This window comes from Scyliorhinus canicula, chromosome 11 (genome assembly GCF_902713615.1).
Source record: "Scyliorhinus canicula chromosome 11, sScyCan1.1, whole genome shotgun sequence".
NCBI lineage: Eukaryota > Metazoa > Chordata > Chondrichthyes > Carcharhiniformes > Scyliorhinidae > Scyliorhinus > Scyliorhinus canicula.
This window is the reverse complement of record NC_052156.1, coordinates 125133396-125156494: the sequence shown is the minus strand read 5'-3', so window position 1 is coordinate 125156494 and position 23099 is coordinate 125133396. Positions and strand designations below refer to the sequence as shown.

General features: G+C 43.3%; 1 protein-coding gene across 14 annotated transcripts in view; it reads left to right on the top strand.

The window, feature by feature from the left end:
- The window catches only part of anks1b (ankyrin repeat and sterile alpha motif domain containing 1B), a 1080298-nt gene that overhangs the window by 530197 nt on the left and 527002 nt on the right, over positions 1-23099 (top strand). For all 14 annotated transcript variants that reach the window (XR_005462295.1, XM_038811308.1, XM_038811309.1 and 11 more), the window contains one exon: positions 2941-3042. Coding sequence is in view for 13 of the 14 variants with exons in the window: in XM_038811308.1 (XP_038667236.1) it covers positions 2941-3042 (102 nt within the window). In the remaining variant the exon portion in view is untranslated. The remainder of the gene's footprint in view (positions 1-2940; positions 3043-23099) is intronic.

Genomic DNA, 23099 nt, shown 5'->3' with positions numbered 1-23099 from the left:
TGTGGTGACTGGGGGATTTTCATAGCAACTTCATTGCAGTGTTAATGTTAGCCTACTTGTGACAATAATAAAGAATATTACATTATTATTATTAGATTATTAAGTTTGGTGACTCAGTTGGCTTAAGGCTGAATGTGGCACTCCTACTGCTTTCAACATTGAGGTGGTTTGCAATTGTAGACACACGATATTTCTCTTCTTTTGGAGACAACAGGCCCAGGTTGAGTTCTTTTTGCATTCTGTGGCACCCAGATATTCAAAAGCAGCAAATGGGTTTCAAACAAACTCGCCAGTTTGATGGAGAGAGAGAGGCTTCCCTGTTGGACTTGCACTTTCTTTCTGGCTTGTAACCAGGCCCAAACAAATTTCCACGAAGAACGTTTTTGAGCGAGGTTAAATTTACCAATATTATTCTAAAACAAGTGCAACTTGGGTGGCTCGGTAGCCCAGTGGTTAGCACGATAGCTTCACAGCGCCAGGGTCCCAGGTTTGATTCCCGGCTTGGCTCACTGTCTGTATGGAGTTTGCACGTTCTCCTCGTCTGTGCGGAGTTTGCACGTTCTCCCTGTCTGTGCGAAGTTTGCACGTTCTCCCTGTCCTCCAGGTGCTCCGGTTTCCTCCCACAAATCCCGAAAAACGTGCTTGTTAGGTGAATTGGACATTCTGAATTCTCCCTCCGTTTACCCGAACAGGTGCAGGAATGTGGAGACTAGGGGCCTTTCACAGTAACCTCATTGCAGTGTTAATGTAAGCCTACTTGTGACAATAAAGATAATAATAATTATTGTTATTACTTAATTTCATAAATTGAACAATTATCCTGAAGAATTTTCTTCAATGAAGAATGTTAATTTATCAGGATGTTTCTAAGAATATTCACTACTTAAATTAGAAACCACTGCTGTAGGCTAAGAAAAATCAATCACATTTGTGTACCATTCCTAGTAGTTAAGCACTGGTCAGAACCATGGTAAATCTTTGCAAATGTAGGAATAATAACTTCTCAAAAGAAGATTAATTACACAATCGCCTATCACCAGTCACTGGATTAGAACATTTACTCTTCTCTTAAATAAAGTGTAATTCAGCAGAGTATTTGTTCTGGTCACAAATAATTGACCAAGAGATAATATACAGTATAGGTGGGTTCTGTTGTGTAGCCTGGTTTGATGGAAATGAGGGTTGAACATGGGCCTCTGACATCAAAGGGCTGATTGAAGGAACTTGGCAAAATTATTGTTTTATATTTTAATAAAGATTGGTGAGAATAGTCAACAGCATGGTTTGTACAATGTTTCTGCTTCCCCAATGGCTGGGTGAGTTTATCTAGTGCGTACTTTAGCCATAACGAGCAACAAGGACACTGACCTACTAAGCTACCTGTGATTGGGCCTCCACATCCCTGGGATAGGAAGTAGCAAATTGGCTATGGTTCCCACTTCTGACAGTTATCTGAAACCTTCTAGTGGTGCTGCAGACACCAGAATGTTTGAAGACAATGCAGGCAAACCAGTTGTCAGGAATTATTCAGAGGCTGAGATCTCAAGAGTCACTTCACGACCCCAGGCACTGCTTCAAATTGTAGGTCACTGTGTGGAGAAAAAGACCCTTCTCTTTTTAAAAATATCTTTACTCTCCATCCTACCCACTTTATCCTGACAATGATCCCCCTTCACTCTCCTGAAAGCATTGCCTCCTTGATGGAGTAAACTCCCATGTGTCCCTGGGTCATTCCTGCTCATTCCTGAATATTCATATTGCAAATGTGAACGTACAATGTGATTGGCAGTAGGCCATCCTCTAAATGATCCTATCGAATGCTTAAAATTAAGATTATTTTCAGAATAAAGTTGTCATTGCTTGTCGTAATTCTCAGAGATAGTGCAGGCAGAATAGAAACATGTATGCTCAGTAGAATACATACTTGATTTCGCTTGAAATGAACACAATGTAGTCCTATTCCCCTATTTTATTAATACTGAAGGCACAACAAGAAATTTCTTGCTCCAGAATTTGGGCTGTAATAACCATAATGTGCTGTCAGTGATTCTCTGCTCCTCTACTTTAGATACCTGCTGAATCTGCATGCAGCTTTTTGTGCTTTATGCACGCTGAACCCCAAATCCCTCGGTGCTACAGCTCTCTGCAGCCTTTTTCAATTTAAATAATATTCAGCTTCTTTATTCTTCCTACCAAAGTGCATAACTTCACATTTTCCTGTATTACATTACATCTGCCAGGTTTTTGCCCAGTACTCACCTACCTGTCTATATCCCTCTGTGGACTCTTTGTGCCATCCTCACTACTTGCCTTCTCACCTATGTTTGTGCCATTTATTGTTTATGATATTTCAGTTTCTACATTAATCGCATTTGTATGCCTCGCTCTTCATTTTGCTTTCTACAAAAGAAGGATAAGATAACATGTGTATGTTACTACCTGGCTTGCTGTCAGAAAGAATTCTTCAGTGTGATTAGCTGCTTGGTCTGCATGTGGGAATCACTGTCGCTGGATTCCAGAGATGCCGTACAATGTCAGGATTGGTAAAATCCATGCTACAGAGCTTGATAAATCTTTGTAGACATCTGTCTTTGAGGTCAACAGCTAGTCACTTGGCTGCTGCCCTCAGAATTGGGGCCATTCTCTTTTTGCTTTTCATACCTTAACAAAGTTGTTTTCAATAATGTATTGAACAATCTATTTTGTTATATTTCCTGTAAAATTGCGAACTGCCTTGAACGTATAGATGAAGATAAGCAGTTCACAGTAACAGACACAAGAAACTGACAAGGATCAGAAAATACATTTGGCCCATCAAATTTAATTGCCCATACCCCGACTCATCCATATTAACATACAACTGTTTTTCAACACCTCCAATGTCTTTGACTCTGTCCTTCGCAATCCTATGTACCTAAAACTGTGTGATGTTTATTCTAGGGATTGATGCGAGTATTAAGGACACGCAAGAATGGACTGCATTAGATATTCTGAAGGATCACCCGTCCCAGAAATCACAACAAATCACTGCTCTTATACAAGGTAATGTCATCTTGTGCGATGAAATGAATTGACAGCACTTTGAGATCTTGTAGACACACTGCTGCGGTTTAAAGAATTGTTTTGACTTTAAATACATGCTGAACAATTCAGTGCTGCATTGAATAACATGAAATATATATCGCCTATAATTAAAAGAAAACTTTAATTTCACCGGAAAATGGCTGCCTGTCCATTCTAAGTGCTGGAATGTGCCATTATGTTGTTGAAACTCAATTGCCAACACCCTCGCTGTATATTTAAAGTATTGAGTAATGTGGTGGTTGGGGGGCGGGAGTTAGCCTCACTAATGGAATGGCAAGTTATGTTCTCATCATCCAGCTATGGAATCAATGCACAGATGATGGTGAACTTCATAAAATTCCAGTTTATCCTTGACATTAGAATACAGTCGTAACCTTGGGTGGGATTTACCACACAACCCGCCATGGGGTGGTCTTCCTTTGGTCAGTGGGGGATATTCTAATCCTGCCATTGTCAATGGGGTTTCCTATTGAATGCACCCCTCACTGTCCGGAAACCCGCGGCGGGGGTACGCCATCGCCGGGACTGGAATATCCTACTGGTGTGAACAGCTGGAAAAGTCCGGCCCATATCTTTGGAGCTGCTCTGTTGGATGTTGGTGCAGTCCCCGTGGTTTAGAATGGGAGTGTATGTAAGTAAATATTTTGGAGCTCTTTGGCCCAGCAGAGATAATTGTGAAGTGCGTAAGCAACTTGGACTTGAAAGGCGGCTTTTGCGTAGGGGCAGATAAAATTGGGATGCAAAAGGGTGTCAGGACGGAGGAGTGATTTATAGTTTGAAGTTCCTGCATTCAGAGCTCCTGAACCACTACTGTTGCATTTATGAATGTCTCAGAAAGTAATATTTAAAAAGGAGATGATTCCATGGCGGAAGTATACTTGTCTAATGCGGTTGGTCCGAAAGTCTTGAGTTTGCAAAGAAAATACGCACAAAGCTTTTCTTTACCAATATTCATTGTAACTAGTGCTTTCTGGTGCCAACAACTGTGAAGGGGCCTGGCCAGAAGGTGACCCATGGACAGCTGCTCGAGCTGTCTGAAAGAGCCAGCTCACTTAACTTGGTTTAAGTTGTGCCTTTGTAACAGGCACCTGTGACATTGACAAATATTGAGCAACATTTGTACAATGCAGGCAGCTGTTTGGTATAAAATGGGATGGTGTAAGTACTGGGGATTGTATATAAACACTGAACCCAGCTGAGTGGCATCTCCCCCTCTCCTACTTTATCAGAGGTGTTACTCTGTTTTCAACATGGCAACTCCTCTGCTGAAATAGCATTGGCAGGGATGCCTGCCGCATGCAGTAACTGCTCATATATTAGTATCCAAGTTTCACATTTTTCATGCAAGTCCCCAGTCCAAATGCAGCTTGCTGCTTTTAGGGGCTCCTGTTACCTCTCATACCCCATAACCTTCCGCCAAAAAGGAAAGACAGGGAAAGCGACAGAGAGAGCAGCAAAAGATGAACTGGGAAGAGAGTGAATGTAGAAGTACAAAGGAGAGAAATGCATGAACACAAAGAGGACAGGGAAGAGAAAGTACATATTCTCTGAATTATCATTTACAATGCCACAGCATGCAGACTGGTATCAAAAATAATCCCCCACTTGTGTGATTCCTCCTACCTTCAGGCTGTCCTCGTTGAATAAGATGTTAGAATCTAAACGATTCTCTCAGAAGAAAGTCAGTGTTAATAAGAATCCGATTAGCTGAAATTCTTCAGGCTAATGTTTGGCTGAAGGAGACACACTGAAAGAGACATTCTTTCTCGCTTTTTGGTCAGTCAGTTAAGCACAATATAAGCACCCAAAGTAACAAATTGAATTAAAAAGGAACATGTAACATTATGTGCTGTTTGGCACAAGACAATTTATGAAATGGAACACATCACTATAGATCATCAGACACTGAAACAGTAAGTGGGATCAGTGAACTTGGCCTCTTCTACTGCTGGTGTCCATTAATAGCGTGCAAAATAAAAATGTCATCAACAAAACATCGGCACTCACTGTATGAAGGTCAAGCTTAAACCTACAGCAGCTGCCATTTTCAATATGTCTTTACTTGTGAAGCTGGCCATATATCATTGAAGAAATATGATCAGGTTAGATATCGGGTCACCAATTGAACTTCTGCTTTCTAAATTGGTTGTGTGAGCAATAAGTAATGTTGTAAGCTCACAAACATGTCCTATTTTATACCCACTGTAATGCATTTTAACATGTTAGCTGTGCACAGTCATACAACATTTCCCACAAATGCTGCTTTTGGAGAAATAAGAATCAAAAAAATGTCATCCGTTTCAAAAAAATATCTTTGCAAGGTGGCTGACGAAATGCCAAACACATTCTTGGTGGGCAGAATGGCCTACATCTGACTATGTTCTTTTTCATACCTTTGAATTTCACTTTAATTAGCAGTTGATTGATTGATCTGATTTATTGTCACATGTACCGAAGTACAGTGAAAAGTATTTGCTTGCGGCCGAGGGAACGTACACAGTACGTACATAGTAGACGAGAAGAATAATCAACAGAGTACATTGACAAATGGTACATCGACAAACAGTGATTGGTTACAGTGTGGAACAAGGGGCCAAACAAAGCAAATACATGAGCAAGAGCAGCATAGGGTGTCGTGAATACTGTTCTTACAGGGAACAGATCAGTCCATGGGGGAGTCGTTGTGGAGTCTTGTAGCTGTGGGGAAGAAGCTGTTCCTATGTTTTGATGTGCGGTCTTCAGACTTCTGTACCTTCTGCCTGATGGAAGGGTCTGGAAGAAGGCAGTGCCTGGGTGGGAGGGTTCTCTGATAATGCCGTATGCCTTCCTGAGGCAGCGGGAGGTATATACAGAATCAATGTGAGGGTGGCACGCTTGTGTGATGTGTTGGGCTGAGTTCACAATACTCTGCAGTTTTGTGCGATCTTGAACCGAGCAGTTGCCATACCAAGCTGTGATACAGCCGGATAGGATGCTCTCTATGGCACATCTGTAGTTTAGGAACAAAGTATTAGGTTGCACAATCTGAAGATCTACTGCAATAGGTTTACGTTTTGTTTTGTTTGATAAATGTTTAAGAGTTTGAACGTGGTTATTATTTTTATAGAATTGTCTCAATTTATTCAAGTTGAAAGCTGTTCCATTTTAGTTGGAAATCTGCTGCTTAAAACTAGAGCAGTGCTCATTCGTCTATATCACGTTTATGAAGTGATGTTCCAATAGCAATGAAAACAAGGAAAAAAACAGGCAATGTATCTGTGTAAGATTACCTGATATTTTAATTTATCCAAAATTGGTATGTCATCTATTGTATATTGATTGAGCACTACTGTATCAAACTGAAATATGTGACAGAGTAACTGCAGTATTCAAGTCCTTTTTTGTATTTCAGTTTGCTGAAATAATGTTTTTGTATCTGGACTAATTATTAATGTCATCAATGCTATTTGACAGTACAGGTTGTGAAGATGTTGTTTGGTTTTAGAATAAATATAATTGAGCTGAAATAACATGGCTAGAAAGAAGATAATGAAAACCACATTCTTGTTGTCAGTAACAATGACTATTGTGGAATGGACCACAGATAATTCGTATAGATGATAGTTTGACAGCCTTCCATTTGAAGGCTTCAAAATGTCCAAAGACCAAGCTAGTGAATGCATTTGCAGTCAACATACATTCTTTACTATTTTCTGGTTCTGTGAAATGCATTACATTTACTATAATTTGCTCTTCTGTGAGACTGACTCATAACATAGTCCCTTAATAGTTAATTTCAAAGAGAAGAAAATATAACTTTGAGATATCCCATCTAGTTTTACTGTCAGTCTCTAGTCTTGAATCTGACTGACACATTCACAGTCGCATTCCAATGTTAACTGGCAGTTTGTGTTTAATACTGGCAATCTGAATGGTATTCCTCTTTTGGCCCCTTTATCATTAATTATTTATTAATCCTTGATCTTCCTCCTGAGTCTTTGGTCTTTCATTTTTCTCAGCATTTCCATCTTATCTCAATATTCTCCCTACCTTTTCGGGTTTGCTTTTCTTTATTGACACACCTACCCAGGTATAACAGCAGATTTATGGAAAATGAACACTTCATTTTGTTAAAGCAAAATGGAGAATGAACCATCTACATTGAAACAAGATGGAGTTGAGAGTTCAGATGGCCTCCCTTCATGTCTGCCAATATGCACAAAACTGCATAAGGCTGAAAATTAGGCTGCATGTCTGGTTAGGACCTTAAAATGTAAACAACCTTTTTGGGACAGTCCGTTGAGTGGACATTAAATGTGCAACAGATTGTTACTTGAATGTAATAGTTGCTCTTGGTCCAAGTACCTAAATGGCCCTAAACACTACTCACCTTGAGAATGGAATGTGTGGGGGTGTGAGGAAAACCCATTCTTGCGCATGGGAATGCAAATGGCTGAAACGCAAACCCTATTCTGTGTCAATGCTCTATCATCAGGGACTATTTATGTGGGCAATAGGGGAACAAATATGGTCACTATACAGAAACTAGTTTATGATGAGAAACATTTATTAGCACACATTTTAAGAGCAGCATCATGTCAGTTATTCTGGAAGACCAACAATATCTGAGAGAAGAGATCCCACTGAACAAAGGGAGAACTCGTCCTAGAATCCACGAACAGGCACAGAAACGAGGCTAGCTTATCGATTTGAAAAACCAAGCAAAATCTTCACTCGAGGGGCTCGACTGCACTTCGACTTGCTAGGAACTTGCTGCTGCCAGTAGTAAACCACTGCAAATACTACTCTATAGTCTTCCAATTTCCATTTCTTCAGTCAACCAAAAGCAAGTGTCAGATCTGCAATGTTTAAAGCTTGCGTTTTGAAAGACTCGTGTGCAACCGTGGTTTATTTTGGACTTCTTAAAAACTAAGTGTATGCTACCTCTTTCAAATCACGTTTTCTTGCAGGATGTGTGTGGTGTGTGTGCACTGTTGCAAATACATTTGAATGTTGGGAAATAAACATGTATTTTTCCTTTCTTTGAAAACGTATGTGAAAAGCTGTCTTTTGCCTGTTTTTTGAGACTAATGGCACACAATAGGTTAAAACATTCCTTCCCCATTTAAAAAAGAAGCACAACGTTATGCAGTCAGTTAGGTGGTGGGAAAAGGACTACCATCTCTCTCCTGTCCATATCATTATCTTTATGAGAATCATTTTCATAATTTTGTACGCAGGAAGCAATCATTGCTTCTCTTTACAATCATAGGACTCTGAACAGTTTCTTGTATCTCATCTTTTAGTGTATATATTTTGTAATTGTACAGAGTTAATGATGATGGGTTTCCAGCAGTCATCTCCGCATTCACGAGGGTATGCATCTATCTATCTAATAGTTTCAACCTTCTGGATGCCTTTCATAAAATGACAAAGAGGCTGTTCAACACCATTGTGCCATTAAAAACTCAATTACCCCTTATTCAACAAGGTTTAACACTTTCAATTGTTTCTACTGTGCACAGAAAGCTGAAATTCACAACAAATCACTGATTCTGCACTGATAGACAACTCCACGTTACCTGTGGAGTATTTGAGTATTACTGACAGGAACCTGTGAAAATCCCTGTTTAACTGTGCATCCGTGGACAATAGAAGTTGCTGTCAATTTCTACACAGCGATGACAGTTCCTCCATCAATCCATTCCAAAGACAACACATAGGAATAACAACAGGGCTACTTGCACCTATTCTGCACTCACTGTGATCATGCAACTACCTCCATATGCTCGCCTTTGTCCCATATCCTTTAATATGTTGGGTTAACAAAATCTATGGATTTCAGATTTAAAATGAACAATTGAGCTAACATTGATCTCCAGCTGAGGCAGAGTTCCCAACTTCACCACCCTTTGATGTAGAAGTGTTTCCCAATTTCACTTCAGATGAATCTGGCTTTATGTTTTATACAAGGACTCCGAGTCCCAGGTTCTCTCCCCGGCAAAAGCAATTTCTCCTATTTTATCTGTTCCCAATGATATGTTAGAAACTGTGATCAAATCACCCCTTAACCTTCTAAATTGCAGGGACTATAACTTCAGTTTGTATGATCTTTCCGAGCAATTTATGGATACAATGTATAACACTGGGTGTGATTATCCAATAATGGGGCTATGTCCCCCACACCAGTGTCAAAATGCGGGCGTTTCACTCCTACCTGCACTATCCAGCCCACTATCTCCATCCCACATTGCCTTCTGGGATACTAGTCGATTTTGTACTCACATCTAAGCCGCAAACTGGACATTTTCCTCAGCGATCTATTGTTGGAAATAATTCTCCCAGTAAAAACAAAAGTCATGAGAGAAAGCAAGAATCTCTAATCTGAAGATAAATGATCAGACCCGTTGCCCACTGACAGTCAGGTAAACCTACACTGCAACTCCAAGGTCGATAAAACCTTACTAATGTGTGCATCCAGAATTCTCCACAGGCTACCATAGAACATAGAACATAGAACGATACAGCGCAGTACAGGCCCTTCGGCCCTCGATGTTGCACCGACATGGAAAAAATCTAAAGGCCATCTAACCTACACTATGCCCTTATCATCCATATGCTTATCCAATAAATTCTTAAATGCCCTCAATGTTGGCGTGTTCACTACTGTTGCAGGTAGGGCATTCCACGGCCTCACCACTCTTTGCGTAAAAAACCCACCTCTGACCTCTGTCCTATATCTATTACCCCTCAATTTAAGGCTATGTCCCCTCGTGCTAGCCACCTCCATCCGCGGGAGAAGGCTCTCGCTGTCCACCCTATCTAACCCTCTGATCATTTTGTATGCCTCTATTAAGTCACCTCTTAACCTTCTTCTCTCTAACGAAAACAACCTCAAGTCCATCAGCCTTTCCTCATAAGATTTTCCCTCCATACCAGGCAACATCCTGGTAAATCTCCTCTGCACCCGTTCCAAAGCTTCCACGTCCTTCCTATAATGAGGCGACCAGAACTGTACGCAATACTCCAAATGCGGCCGTACTAGAGTTTTGTACAACTGCAACATGACCTCATGGCTCCGGAACTCAATCCCTCTACCAATAAAGGCCAACACACCATAGGCCTTCTTCACAACCCTATCAACCTGGGTGGCAACTTTCAGGGATCTATGTACATGGACACCGAGATCCCTCTGCTCATCCACACTACCAAGAATTTTACCATTAGCCAAATATTCCGCATTTCTGTTATTATTTCCAAAGTGAATCACCTCACACTTCTCCACATTAAACTCCATTTGCCACCTCTCAGCCCAGCTCTGCAGCTTATCTATGTCCCTCTGTAACCTGCAACATCCTTCCGCACTGTCTACAACTCCACCGACTTTAGTGTCGTCTGCAAATTTACTCACCCATCCTTCTGCGCCCTCCTCTAGGTCATTTATAAAAATGACAAACAGCAACGGCCCCAGAACAGATCCTTGTGGTACGCCACTCGTAACTGAACTCCATTCTGAACATTTCCCATCAACTACCACTCTCTGTCTTCTTTCAACTAGCCAATTTCTGATCCACATCTCTAAATCACCCTCAATCCCCAGCCTCCGTATTTTCTGCAATAGACGACCGTGGGGAACCTTATCAAACGCTTTACTGAAATCCATATACACCACATCAACTGCTCTACCCTCGTCTACCTGTTCAGTCACCTTCTCAAAGAACTCGATAAGGTTTGTGAGGCATGACCTACCCTTCACAAAACCATGCTGACTGTCCCTAATCATATTATTCCTATCTAGATGATTATAAATCGTATCTTTTATAATCCTCTCCAAGACTTTACCCACCACAGACGTTAGGCTCACCGGCCTATAGTTACCGGGGTTATCTCTACTCCCCTTCTTGAACAAAGGGACCACATTTGCTATCCTCCAGTCCTCTGGCACTATTCCTGTAGCCAATGATGACCTAAAAATCAAAGCCAAAGGCTCAGCAATCTCTTCCCTGGCTTCCCAGAGAATCCTAGGATAAATCCCATCCGGCCCCGGGGACTTATCTATTTCACCTTGTCCAGAATTGCCAACACTTCTTCCCTACGCACCTCAATGTCATCTATTCTAATAGCCTGGGTCTCAGCATTCTCCTCCACAATATTATCTTTTTCTTGAGTGAATACTGACGAAAAGTATTCATTTAGTATCTCGCTTATCTCCTCAGCCTCCACACACAACTTCCCACCACTGTCCTTGACTGGCCCTACTCTTACCTTAGTCATTCTTTTATTCCTGACATACCTATAGAAAGCTTTTGGGTTTTCGTTGATCCTACCTGCCAAAGACTTCTCATGTCCCCTCCTTGCTCGTCTCAGCTCTCTCTTTAGATCCTTCCTCGCTTCCTTGTAAATATCAAGCGCCCCAACTGAAACTTCACGCCTCATCTTCACATAGGCCTCCTTCTTCCTCTTAACAAGAGATTCCACTTCTTTGGTAAACCACGGTTCCCTCGCTCGACCCCTTCCTCCCTGCCTGACTGGTACGTACTTATCAAGAACATGCAATAGCTGTTCCTTGAACAAGCTCCACATATCCAGTGTGCCCAACCCTTGCAGCCTACTTCTCCAACCAACACATCCTAAGTCATGTCTAATGGCATCATAATTGCCCTTCCCCCAGCTATAACTCTTGCCCTGCGGGGTATACTTATCCCTTTCCATCACTAACGTAAAGGTCACCGAATTGTGGTCACTGTTTCCAAAGTGCTCACCTACCTCCAGATCTAACACCTGGCCTGGTTCATTACCCAAAACCAAATCCAATGTGGCCTCGCCTCTTGTTGGCCTGTCAACATATTGTGTCAGGAAACCCTCCTGCACACATTGTACAAAGAATGACCCATCTAATATACTCGAACTATATCTTTTCCAGTCAATATTTGGAAAGTTAAAGTCTCCCATAACAACTACCCTGTTACTTTCGCTCTTTTCCAGAATCATCTTCGCCATCCTTTCCTCTACATCCTTTCCTGCTACCAGGCATAGTCTAACCAAGGCTTTGTATCACTGAAGCATGATTGCTACCATCTTGTATTCTGGCCCTCCAGATATAAAGGCTAGCACTCAATTTGCCTATTTGATTATTTTTCACTACCTGTTAGTGACATTTAAAAAAATATATTTTAATTAAGAGATTTTCCATTTTACAATAAACTTTAGAACCAAACTCATATTACCCGCAGCAGATGATAGACCAAAACAGCATGACAAAAAACCCCAAACACCCGTATATACCTCATCCACCAAGAGAATAAATAATACAAAAATCAAAAAAGGAAACAAACCCCCCCCCCCCAGCAACTGATGGTGACTAATTCCTTAAAGTAGGTAATGAATGGCTGCAATCCAGGTAGACTCCCTAATGGTGCACGTGACTTTCTCCAGGTACAACAATTCCATTGGGCCACCTATCCTGACCAAGACGCTGGACGGAGTGCTAGACCTCCACCCCAGCAGAACCCACCTCCGGGCAATCAATGAGGCATAGGCAAGGACATCTGGCCTCACTCCTGCCTGCAGGCCAACGAGTCTGACACCCCAAAAAGGGCCAACAGAAGTCAAGGCTTCACTTAAAAAAAACATTTAGAATACCCAATTCATTTTTCCAATTAAGGGGCAATTTAGCGTGGCCAATCCACCTACCCTGCACATCTTTGGGTTGTGGGGGTGAAACCCACGTAACACGGGGAGAATGTGCAAACTCCACACGGACAGTGACCCAGAGCCGGGATCGAACCTAGGACCGTGGCGCCGTGAGGCAGCAGTGCTAACCACTGTGCCACCGTGCTGCCTCTTAGGCTCCGCTTTTTTATTGAGAATCGCTGACATGGTGCTAAAGAAGGAGACCCAAACACGAACCAGTTTGGGGCCAGACCAAAACATGCGTGTGTGATTAGCAGGCCCCCTGGAACACCGCTCACACTTGTTTTCCACCTCCGGAAAGAAACCACTCCTCTTAGCTTTGGCTAGGTGCGACCGATGCACCACCTTTAGCTGGATTAGACCAAGCCACGCACATGAAGACGTGGAGTTCGCCCTACAAACGATTTCACTCTACACCTCATCATCCACTATAGGCCCCAACTCCATCTCCCACTTCACCTTCACCTCATCCGCTGAGTCCAAATCCTCAGACAGAAATTGCCTGTAAATACAGGAAGTGCTACCACCTTATGACCGAGCTAGCAAAAGGATCCTTTCCATCAGAGGCAAGGAAATGTTGGGAAGACCATTCGTACAAAATTCCTTATCTGGAGGCACGTAAATGAGTTCGACCCCACTTGCCCAAACTTCGACAACAACTCCTCCAAGCTGGCAAACCGTCCCTTTCCAAACAAATCCCCAAATCTCTCTCCTTCCCTTCCCGCACCCAAATGTGATGTCCAGTCTCGGCGGCTCAAATAAGTGATTAACACATGTAGGGGCCATCCTCGACACGGATCCAAGCCTAAATTGTCTCCATATCCTTAAAGTGGACATGAAAACCAGGTTCGAGGAGTACCTAGCCCGAGAAAACGCAAGGGAGGCCGTAACCAGTGGACCCAGACTAGATCCCTTACACGACTTATTCGCCTCTATCTGTCCCCAAATCTGGGTTGCTGCACCACCCCAGCACCTTCTCAGCATTGGCCGCCCAATAATAATAAAGCAAATTCAGCAACGCTAGCCCCCCACCCCCCGACTGTCTATTCTTCTGAAGAGCTACCCAACTGATCCAAACATGTGAAGGATGAGATCAACCTATTAACCCTCATGAAAAAAGATCTAGGGAGGAAGACAAGGAGACATTAAAACAAAAACAAACACATTACAAGAATACTCATTTTAATAAACTGATCTCCCCCCGCTGGGGAAAGGGGAAGGTTGTCTCATTTTTGCAGATCGAACATAACGTTGTCCATCAGACTTGCAAAGTTCAATTTATGAAGCCGGGTCGAATCATGGGCCATCGGGACACCCAGATACCTGAAGCTAGAGCTGGCCGTGAAAAGGCAACACCGCAGGTTATCGCTCTTCCACCCCCCCCCCCCAAATTGGAAAATACTCACCCTTTTCCAGTTTCAACATGCAACCCGAAAATGAATCAAAGCTCCTTTATTTCACCCATAGTGGGGACCGGGTCCGTAACATAAAGCAACAGATCATCAGCATGTAGGGACACTCTATGTTCCACCCCACCCTGCTTTGTCACCTTCCACTCCACGCTGCTTTATCGCCTTCCACTTACACAGAGCCCTCAAAGCTATGGATAAGGGTTCAATCACTAATGCGAATAGAAAGAGGGACATCGGACACACCTGCTTGTCCCCATACTCAAATGGAAGTACCCGGAACTCAATGCATTGGTACGAACACTAGCCGTAGGGTCCCTATACAATAACCATACCATGAAATCAATTTTGGCCCTAGTCTGAACTTCTCCAGAACTTCAAAAAGGTACCTCCACTCCACCCTGCCAAATGACTTCTAAGCATCTAAACGCACAATCACCTCTGGCTCGGGCTCCAAGGACGGGGGAGAGCAACATTCAACAGCCTTTGAATATTGACTGACAATTACCGGCCCTTAACAAAATCTGTCTGGTCCGCCGCAATCACCTCAGGGAGTCAGGGCTCCAATCTTACCACCAACACCTTAGCCAGTATCATGGCATCCACATTTAACAGTGAGGTAGACCGGTATGACCCACTCTCCATTGGGTCCATATCCGCCTTCAACAAAAGGGAAATAGAGGCTTGCAGGCAGGGATCCCCAAGACAAAGAATCCTTGAACATGTCTACCAGCAACGGGACCAACTGATCAGCAAATCTCTTATAGAATTCCATCGGAAACCCATCAGGCCCAGGAGCTTTACCCGTTTTCACCAGCCCAATACCTATCAAAATCTCCTTAGATCCTAACGCGGCCTCGATCCCTTCCCGCCTCTCATCTCTCACCACTGAAAACTCCAACCCATCTAAAAAAGTCAGCCTGTAGACAACAGATTGAACTTGCAGCTTCTTCCTGCTCATCAGGAGCTCCAGGATAGGGTCACACAAATACCTGCAGTCCACCTCCAAGATATCAGCAACCAACCTGCACTGTTCCACCCTTACCTCCCTCTCCATATGCACTTTATATTATATAATCTCTCCTCCGTTCACCGCTTTCAAGTTTTTCCAAAGCATGTATGGCGAGACCGACTCATTCCTATTAAATTCTACATAATCATCAATGGCCTTAGACACGTGCCCACAGAGCCCCATATCCACCGATAATCCTACGTTTAATCTCCATGGTGGGCGCTGAGCAGGGCCCTATTCCATAACCCAATCCAACAGATGTGGGGCATGATCTGAGATGACAATGGCTAAATATTCTGCCTTCCTCAACTAAGGGAGAAGAAACTACCCACCAGAAAAAGGTTGATCCTGGAATACACCTTATGTACTATAGAGAAAAATGAGAATTCTTTACCCACTGGCTGCATAAATCTCCATGGATTCCCCCCCCCCCTCTCCCATCTGTTCCTTAAACACTAAAAGCATCTTCGCCACCCCCGAGTACGCCAAAGATTTTGGCCAAGAATGGTCCAAGATCGGACCTCGCACTCAATTTAAATCACCTACTAAAATCAGTTGGTGTGTCTCCAAATCCAGAACGGAAGTCGAACAGCTTCCTAATAAATGCTGTATCATCCCAATTTGGGGCATATACATTAACTAATAATAGCAACATCCCTGCCAGAGACCCTGTTACTATCACGTACTTACCGGACAGGTCTGCCGCAACCTTGTCCGCCGAAGAAAGAACATGTTTACCACCCCCACGAGCCCTGTCGTGAAGCACGAGTGAAAGACCTGGCCCACCCTTCCCCTGCCACAGTCTGGTCTGGTCACTCACCTGCAGATGAGTCTCCTGAATAAAAAACCAGCCCTGAAATGCTTTAGTGAGGGAAAACTCTCGACCTTTTTAGTGGGCAACCCCAATCCCTTTGGTTGATCAACCGAATCGGGGGCCTCCCACCGCCCCTTAACCCGGAGTCAGCCATTTCCACTATAAAGAATTATCAAGCGCCTGCCCAGAAAATGTAAGCCCAAGGACCACCCAAGATGGCAACCAAACCAACTCAAAAAGTGAAACAACGAAAACCTCATGGTCACCGTCAGAGAACTAACCCCCCCCCCCCCCCCCCCGCCCCCGATCCAAACCCCACCCAAAAACCTGTATTGCTTATATACCAAAAAACAATACCCCCTCCTAAGCAACTCCAACTCCCAACAAAGCAAACATGTTAGGCTCATCGAACAACAAAAAACAGATCCAACAGGCTTCAGCCCCTTCCCCCACCTCACTCCCATTCACTAGCTACAAATTTATTGCTAGCAAGGTCGCCCCTACCCAGAGCAGAAAAAAGATAAAGAAACACCCTTACCCGTCCCGGCTATAAGAATACAACAAAATTCAACACCCCTACAAAGAACAAGATCCCACCGGGAGTCATATATTTCCACGAAAAAGAGGATTACTACCTTAGACAATATCCCTCGGAACAGTTAACCTCCCATTTCCCACCATGCAACTTATTCAGAACAATCCCACCCCATCCCAACAACAAAGAAATAACAAGTATAAATAAAATACCCCAAAACTTTTTCCCAGAAACAACCATAACAAGTCTACACAGAGCCCATTTAACTTGACCCCAAACAGTGCTCTGTAACAAAAGCCTCCTCCGAAGTGTCGAAGTAATAGTTCCATGACCGGAAGGTAACATGCAGTCTTGTTGGGTATACACCATTCCAAAGCACATTCGTGTCAAAGCCGCTAAAGGCCGCCCGCTTCCTCGCAAGCGCGGCTCCGACATCCTAGTAGATTTTCACAAGACCCCCGCCCACCTAATGGTTCTCCTTGGCCCACTTCAGGACTCGCTCCTTCTCCTGGACGTGATAAAATTTGCAATAACCGCTCATGGTGACTCATTCGCCCGAGGCTACTGCCAGAGTGTTCGTTGGGCCCTGTCCAACTCTGGAAGGGACACTAGTTGAACCCTCCCCCATCACCTTGCCGAACATCTGCAAAAGATACCTAGTGGGATTCGGGCCCTCTACACCCTCCTGCAACACTACGACTCAGGTTCTGTCTACTCGACCGATTTTCCATGTCATCCACCTTCGGCCTCAGACTCTTCTTCTTCTCTGCCACCACCGAGATATAAGCCTCCAGCAAGGCAATCTGATTGCTGTGCCACGACAGAGCCATCTCCACCCCCTTCAATATCTCATCATTCTCCTCCACAGCTTCCTAATTTCTCTCCAACCTTACGCGGACAGGACCCACACAGTCAGTTTATGGAGAGTTTCAAACATCACTCTCCATTGCCTCTCAAAATGCTTTTCAAATTCAGTAGCCAGTACCCCAGTTAGCATGCCTGCCGTGATTGGGGCGGCCACAAACCCTGGAGCCACCGCATCCAACTTTCCTGCCGAGGTTAAACCTCCGAGTCGGTCAAAGAATCTCTGCCTGCAGCTTTCTTAGTTGCAGCCTTTTTCGACAATCTTCAACAATTAGCTTCTTCTACAAAGAGGGCTAAAAAGCAAATACCCTGGCAGGAGCTACTAATGCATGGCCTCCTCCTACATGCAGCCTCCGGACGTTCTGTTAATGACATTTTAATGGTTTATGTACCTGGACCCCAGGTCTCTTTGGATGCCACTGTTTCTAGCTTTTCATTATTTATCCATTATCTCATCCAATTTGTTCATAATAAATGCATATAGAACAGCAAATCACATTTCCAAATTGGCAAGTGACACACTGAGTGAGATTGTGAGCAATGAAGAATAAAATATGTATCTAAATCATTAATAATGAATATTTAAGGCCCCAACACAAATCTTGGCTGGACACAATTAACGGTAAAAATGGTAAAGTCGCCATAGTCCCAGATGACCATAGGCGGCTTTCCCCTTTGAGGGGGAGAGCTGACTGGTGGTGATTTAACTGGGGGATCACCACACCTCAGGCAAGGGGCAAGGTTGAGAAGGTGGGCCTTCATGAATAACCTCAGCCAGCATAGGAATTGAACCCACTCTGTTGGCCTTGTTCTGCATCACAAACCAGCCCACTGAGCTAAACCAGCGAGACACCATCAGTCACCCGCCAATGAGGGTGTCTGCCAATTATCTCCATTCTCTATCTCCTGCCACGCAGCCAATTTCCTAACCAGGTCAATAAATTGCCTCGGTTTTATTGGTTTCAACATCAGCTAAGAGCCTCACATGAGGGAGTTTATCAAATGCCTATCAAATAACCCAAAAACATTCCCCTTTCCACTACTTTAGTCACCTCTTCAAAACAATCAGATTCATTCGGCTTGACCTGTCCTTTGTCTGCACATTGAATAACAAAATCTTAGTATGTGGACTGAACACATTTTGTAAACTAATTACTGGATTTGACATACCATTGGGGAGGAGATACACAGAAAAAGACTGAAGTTAATTCTCATGTGGAAATGATAATGAGTTATTTTCTGAAAAAGAAAATGTATATATAATTAGCCTATTTAGACAATATTTCAAAATCCTCAAACATTCCCCTGTTCCCAAAGAGACCATATCATAGGGTAGATGTCTACTCAGCTGTGAATATTTAATTGGCAGAAAGGAAGATTTTTACCCTTAAACCTGCATCAAGTTTCGAATAATAATCTGATTTTCGATCTTGTGATATAGGTTAGTGCTGCCTTGAGAATGTTTACACCTTCAATTAAAACAAGGTGCCAACAGTTCCTCAGGGTAGTGTCCTAGGCCCAGCCATCTTCAGCTGCTTCAATATTGACTTTTCCTCCATCATAAGGTCAGAAATGGCGATATTCGCGAATGATGGCACACTGTTCAGCACCATTCATGACTTCTCAGATACTGAAGCAGTCCATGTTCAAACGCAACAAGACCTGGACAATATCCAGGCTTGGGCAAGTAACATTTGCGCCACATAAGTAACTGGCAATAACCATCTCCAACAAGAGAGAATCCAACTATCTCCCCTTGACATTCAATGGCATTCCCATTGCTGAACCCCCCCCCCCCACTATCAACATTCTGGGGGTTACCATTGACCAGAAACTGAATGGAGTAGCCACTTAAATAATGTGGCCACAACAACATGCCAGAGGCTAGGAATTCTGCGCGAGGAACTCACCTCTTGGCTCACAAAGGCCTGTTCACCATTTACAGTCACATGTCAGGAGTGTGATGGAATACTCCCCTCTTTCTTGGATGAGTGCAGCTGCAACAACACTAAGAAACTCCACATCATCCAGGACTAAACAGCCTATTTGATTGGCACCACCTTCACCACTCACTCTTTCTGCCACCAATGTACAGTGGCAGCAGTATGTACCACCTACAATATACAGGTATTCTCCAAGGCTCCTTCAACTGCACCTTCCAGACCTGCGACCTCTACAATCTGAAGGCAAGGGCAGCAGATGGACAGGAACACCAGCACCTGAAAGTTTCCCTCCAAACCACATACCACCTTGACTTGGAACTATATCACCGTTTCTTCACTGATGATGAGTCAAAACCCTGGAACGTCCTCCTGAACATACCTGTGGGTGTACCTCCACCTGGGGCGGTGTTTACCGCGCAACCTGCATTTGTGGTGACAGGGAGCAACCTGCCATTGGCTGGCGGCTGGAGCATCTGGTTCTGTTTTTGTAAACAGGATTTCCCATTTAATGCAACCCTTGCCGCCTTGAACCCTATGGCAGGGATGGCTGTCACCAAGACCAGAGGATGCCACCAACGTGAACAGGCAGAGAGTTCGAGCCCACATGGACAGAAAGAGTTCATGAAGGCATCTCACCACCACCTTCTCAAGAGCAATAAAAATGTCGGCCCAGCCAGCGAGGTCCATGTCTAGTGAAGGAAAATAAAATGTAAAAAAAAGCGAAGGGATTCAATCTTAACTCAATCCTACATTTGAGTATGGAGTTACTGTTTGCAATGATATGCCGCCTCCCCAGCCACGTGCTCTGTGGCGTATCATCGCTGGCAACGGGATTCTCTGTTCCCACCGCAAGCCAATGGAATTTCCCATTGTAGCCAGCCCACGCCTTTGGGAAAGCCACAGGCAGGGGTGAACTGCCAGCAGAACGCCGAATCCCGCTGGCGGGCGGAGAATTCACCCCATTATCTTTGCACACTTTACTAATGAAGTAAACTTTTAAAATAATGTTATCACCTGTGTGTTGTTCTACCCAATTATTTATATATTTGAAAAAGCTAATAACGAGCAGTTGGATTTTGGCAGTGGCAATCTCACACAGTGTAACCTCATCTGCAGCTTTCGTCATGAAATTTCAGCTTCCAACTCTTGAGTATGCCATTGTTCATTGTACAAAGCTTTGGGATGTGTATGTGAGCTTTCAGGTTTCTTCTGATTGTAGAGTGTGTAGCTGAATTAAAATGCGAGTGCTTCCTGATAATCCACAATGGTGGGTACACACATGAGGATGTCAGGAACATAGATATGCATTTCCTTTCCTTCCTCTACCCTTCAAAGTTGCACGACAAGGCATTGAATTTTCTCTCCAGAGATACGGTTCATCTTTGTCACTGGGCCTGCCGGCATTTGACATGTTCTTGGACTATGATGAGGTCAATTGTTCTCCAGCATACATGCACATTTGCTTGTGGAGAAGGTCAGTTTTCTGGTAGCTCTTCGACAGTGTTCAGTATAAAAATATTTTTCAGCCATAACTTGATTCAAAGCAAACAGGAAAGCAAGTGACAGGAGGCAGTGAGTATCAGTAATGTTGTCTTTCAAAAACTGAACCTGAAAAGATATTACAAGCTGTAATCAGTGCTGCTGCTGATAGGATATTCAAACCATCAAAATAATTTATTGAAAGTGCTGTCATGGCACTTGCAAATCTGTCTGAGTGGACACCCAAGTATGAACTTAGCAGAACGGTAGCACAGTGGGTAGAACTGTTGCTTCACAGCGCCAGGGTCCCAGGTTCGATTCCCGGCTTGGGTCACTGTCTGTGCGGAGTCTGCACGTTCTCCCTGTCTCTGCGTGGGTTTCCTCCGGGTGCTCCGGTTTCCTCCCACAGATTCCGAAAGACGTGCTGTTAGGTGAATTGGACATTCTGAATTCTCCCTCTGTGTACCCGAACAGGCGCCGGAATGTGGCGACTGGGGGCTTTTCACAGTAACTTCATTGTAGTGTTAATGTGAACCTACTTGTGACAATAAAGATTATTAAAAAAGGAACAGTCTGAAGGACATTGACTTATAGCATTTAGGATACAAGACCCTGACAAAGACAAAACTAATTCAAAACTGCATATGAGCCTGCTAAATACAGGCTTACTAAATTAAACAAACATATGCTTGGATGATTTCAACAAAGTAGCAGAGAGCATTATAAACTCTAGTGTTATCGTTTGTGATGACACTTCAGCTTCTTGATTAAATAACTGATTGTGATAGCTCCCAGGCATCTCATCGTAGCAATTTGTACCTACTGTTCTCCAGTATCTTCTCTGTGCTCATGTTCTCATGAATTGCTGTACAGATACCTCGTACACTGTACTCTGCATCCTGGAAGTGAGCAAACATTTCTCAGAGCAGAGAGTCGCTCCAGGAAGAAGCTTCCAGCATCCTATCAATAGCTAGTTAATTAAACGGATCCAACACAGGCTCAAGGTAGTTACTTTGGAAAATGATATATTGGGTATTTTGTGGAAGGACATTTTTTGATCAACTTACAGAGATTAGCAAATATTGAGAAGGGATAAAAAAAGGATTAAAATTTATAAAGCACCTTTAGAATTTATAATGGCATGGCCCTTGTCACAGCTGAGAAATAATTCAAGCAGTTTGCTTGGATGACTTCAACTGTTTCTATAAAGACAAAAGTGGCGACCTTAAACCCAGACAGCAGGAATCACATATAGTGAGGAGATGAATGATCAATGAGTCCTTTGGCGCTGTTGAGAATTATAATACATCATTGACGATTAAGTGTATACAACTGCATAAGCTGTGATTCCTACAGTTTTCTATCCTCTCAATTTTGGACGCCATTGTATCACCTGAATTTGTGCTGTTTCTGAACTGCAGGAAGTTTGGAAAGGTTTCTGGATAGAATGTCCGTGTCTGACCCTATTTGTAAGTTCTAAAGCTAATCATTTAAAAACACCATCACCTTCTGGGCTTTTTAAAGGGGAAATTAAACTTCCAAGACAGTGCTGTCACAGTCTGAAAGGGATTTTGCACAAACTGCTTTTCTCAATGATTTAACTTTGATGGCTCCTCTGAAGATCTCTTCTAATTGACCATTTCATTTCAGGACATGCTTCTGGACTGGCTGCATTGCCAAGGTGTCCTGCATTGTTTATTAAAGACCGGCATATGAATTGTCTTAACCTTCAGTTACAAGTAGCAGAGTTTGAGGGGAATGCTTATTTTGCAGCAAGTACACTTATGATAAATGCACAATTTGCATTATTTACAATTGTCACTCATGATACTACAATGTGGAAAATTCACAGGTGTGTCTTGTCCACAAAAAGTAGGACAAATTGAATCCCGTCAATAACCCCATTCGTCTATTCTGGATCACCATCAAAATGGTGGAAGGGGTCATTGCATCAAGCAGCACTTACTCAGTAATAATCTGCTCAGTGATGAGCATTTTGAGTTCCACCAGGACCTGTTAGATCCTGACTTCATTACAGCCTTAGTCCAAACATGGGCAAAAGAGTTGACAACCAGAGGTGAGGCGAGACTGACTGACCTTGATATCAAGGCAATATTTGATTGAGAATGGCATCAAGAAGCCCTAGTAAAACTGGAGTTAATGGGCATCAGTGGGAAATTGGGAATTGCTGGTTGGAAGCACAGTTAGAACAAAGGAAGATGGTTGTAGTTGTTGGAGGTCAATCATGTCAGCCCAGGGATATCTCTGCAGGAGTTCCTCAGAATGG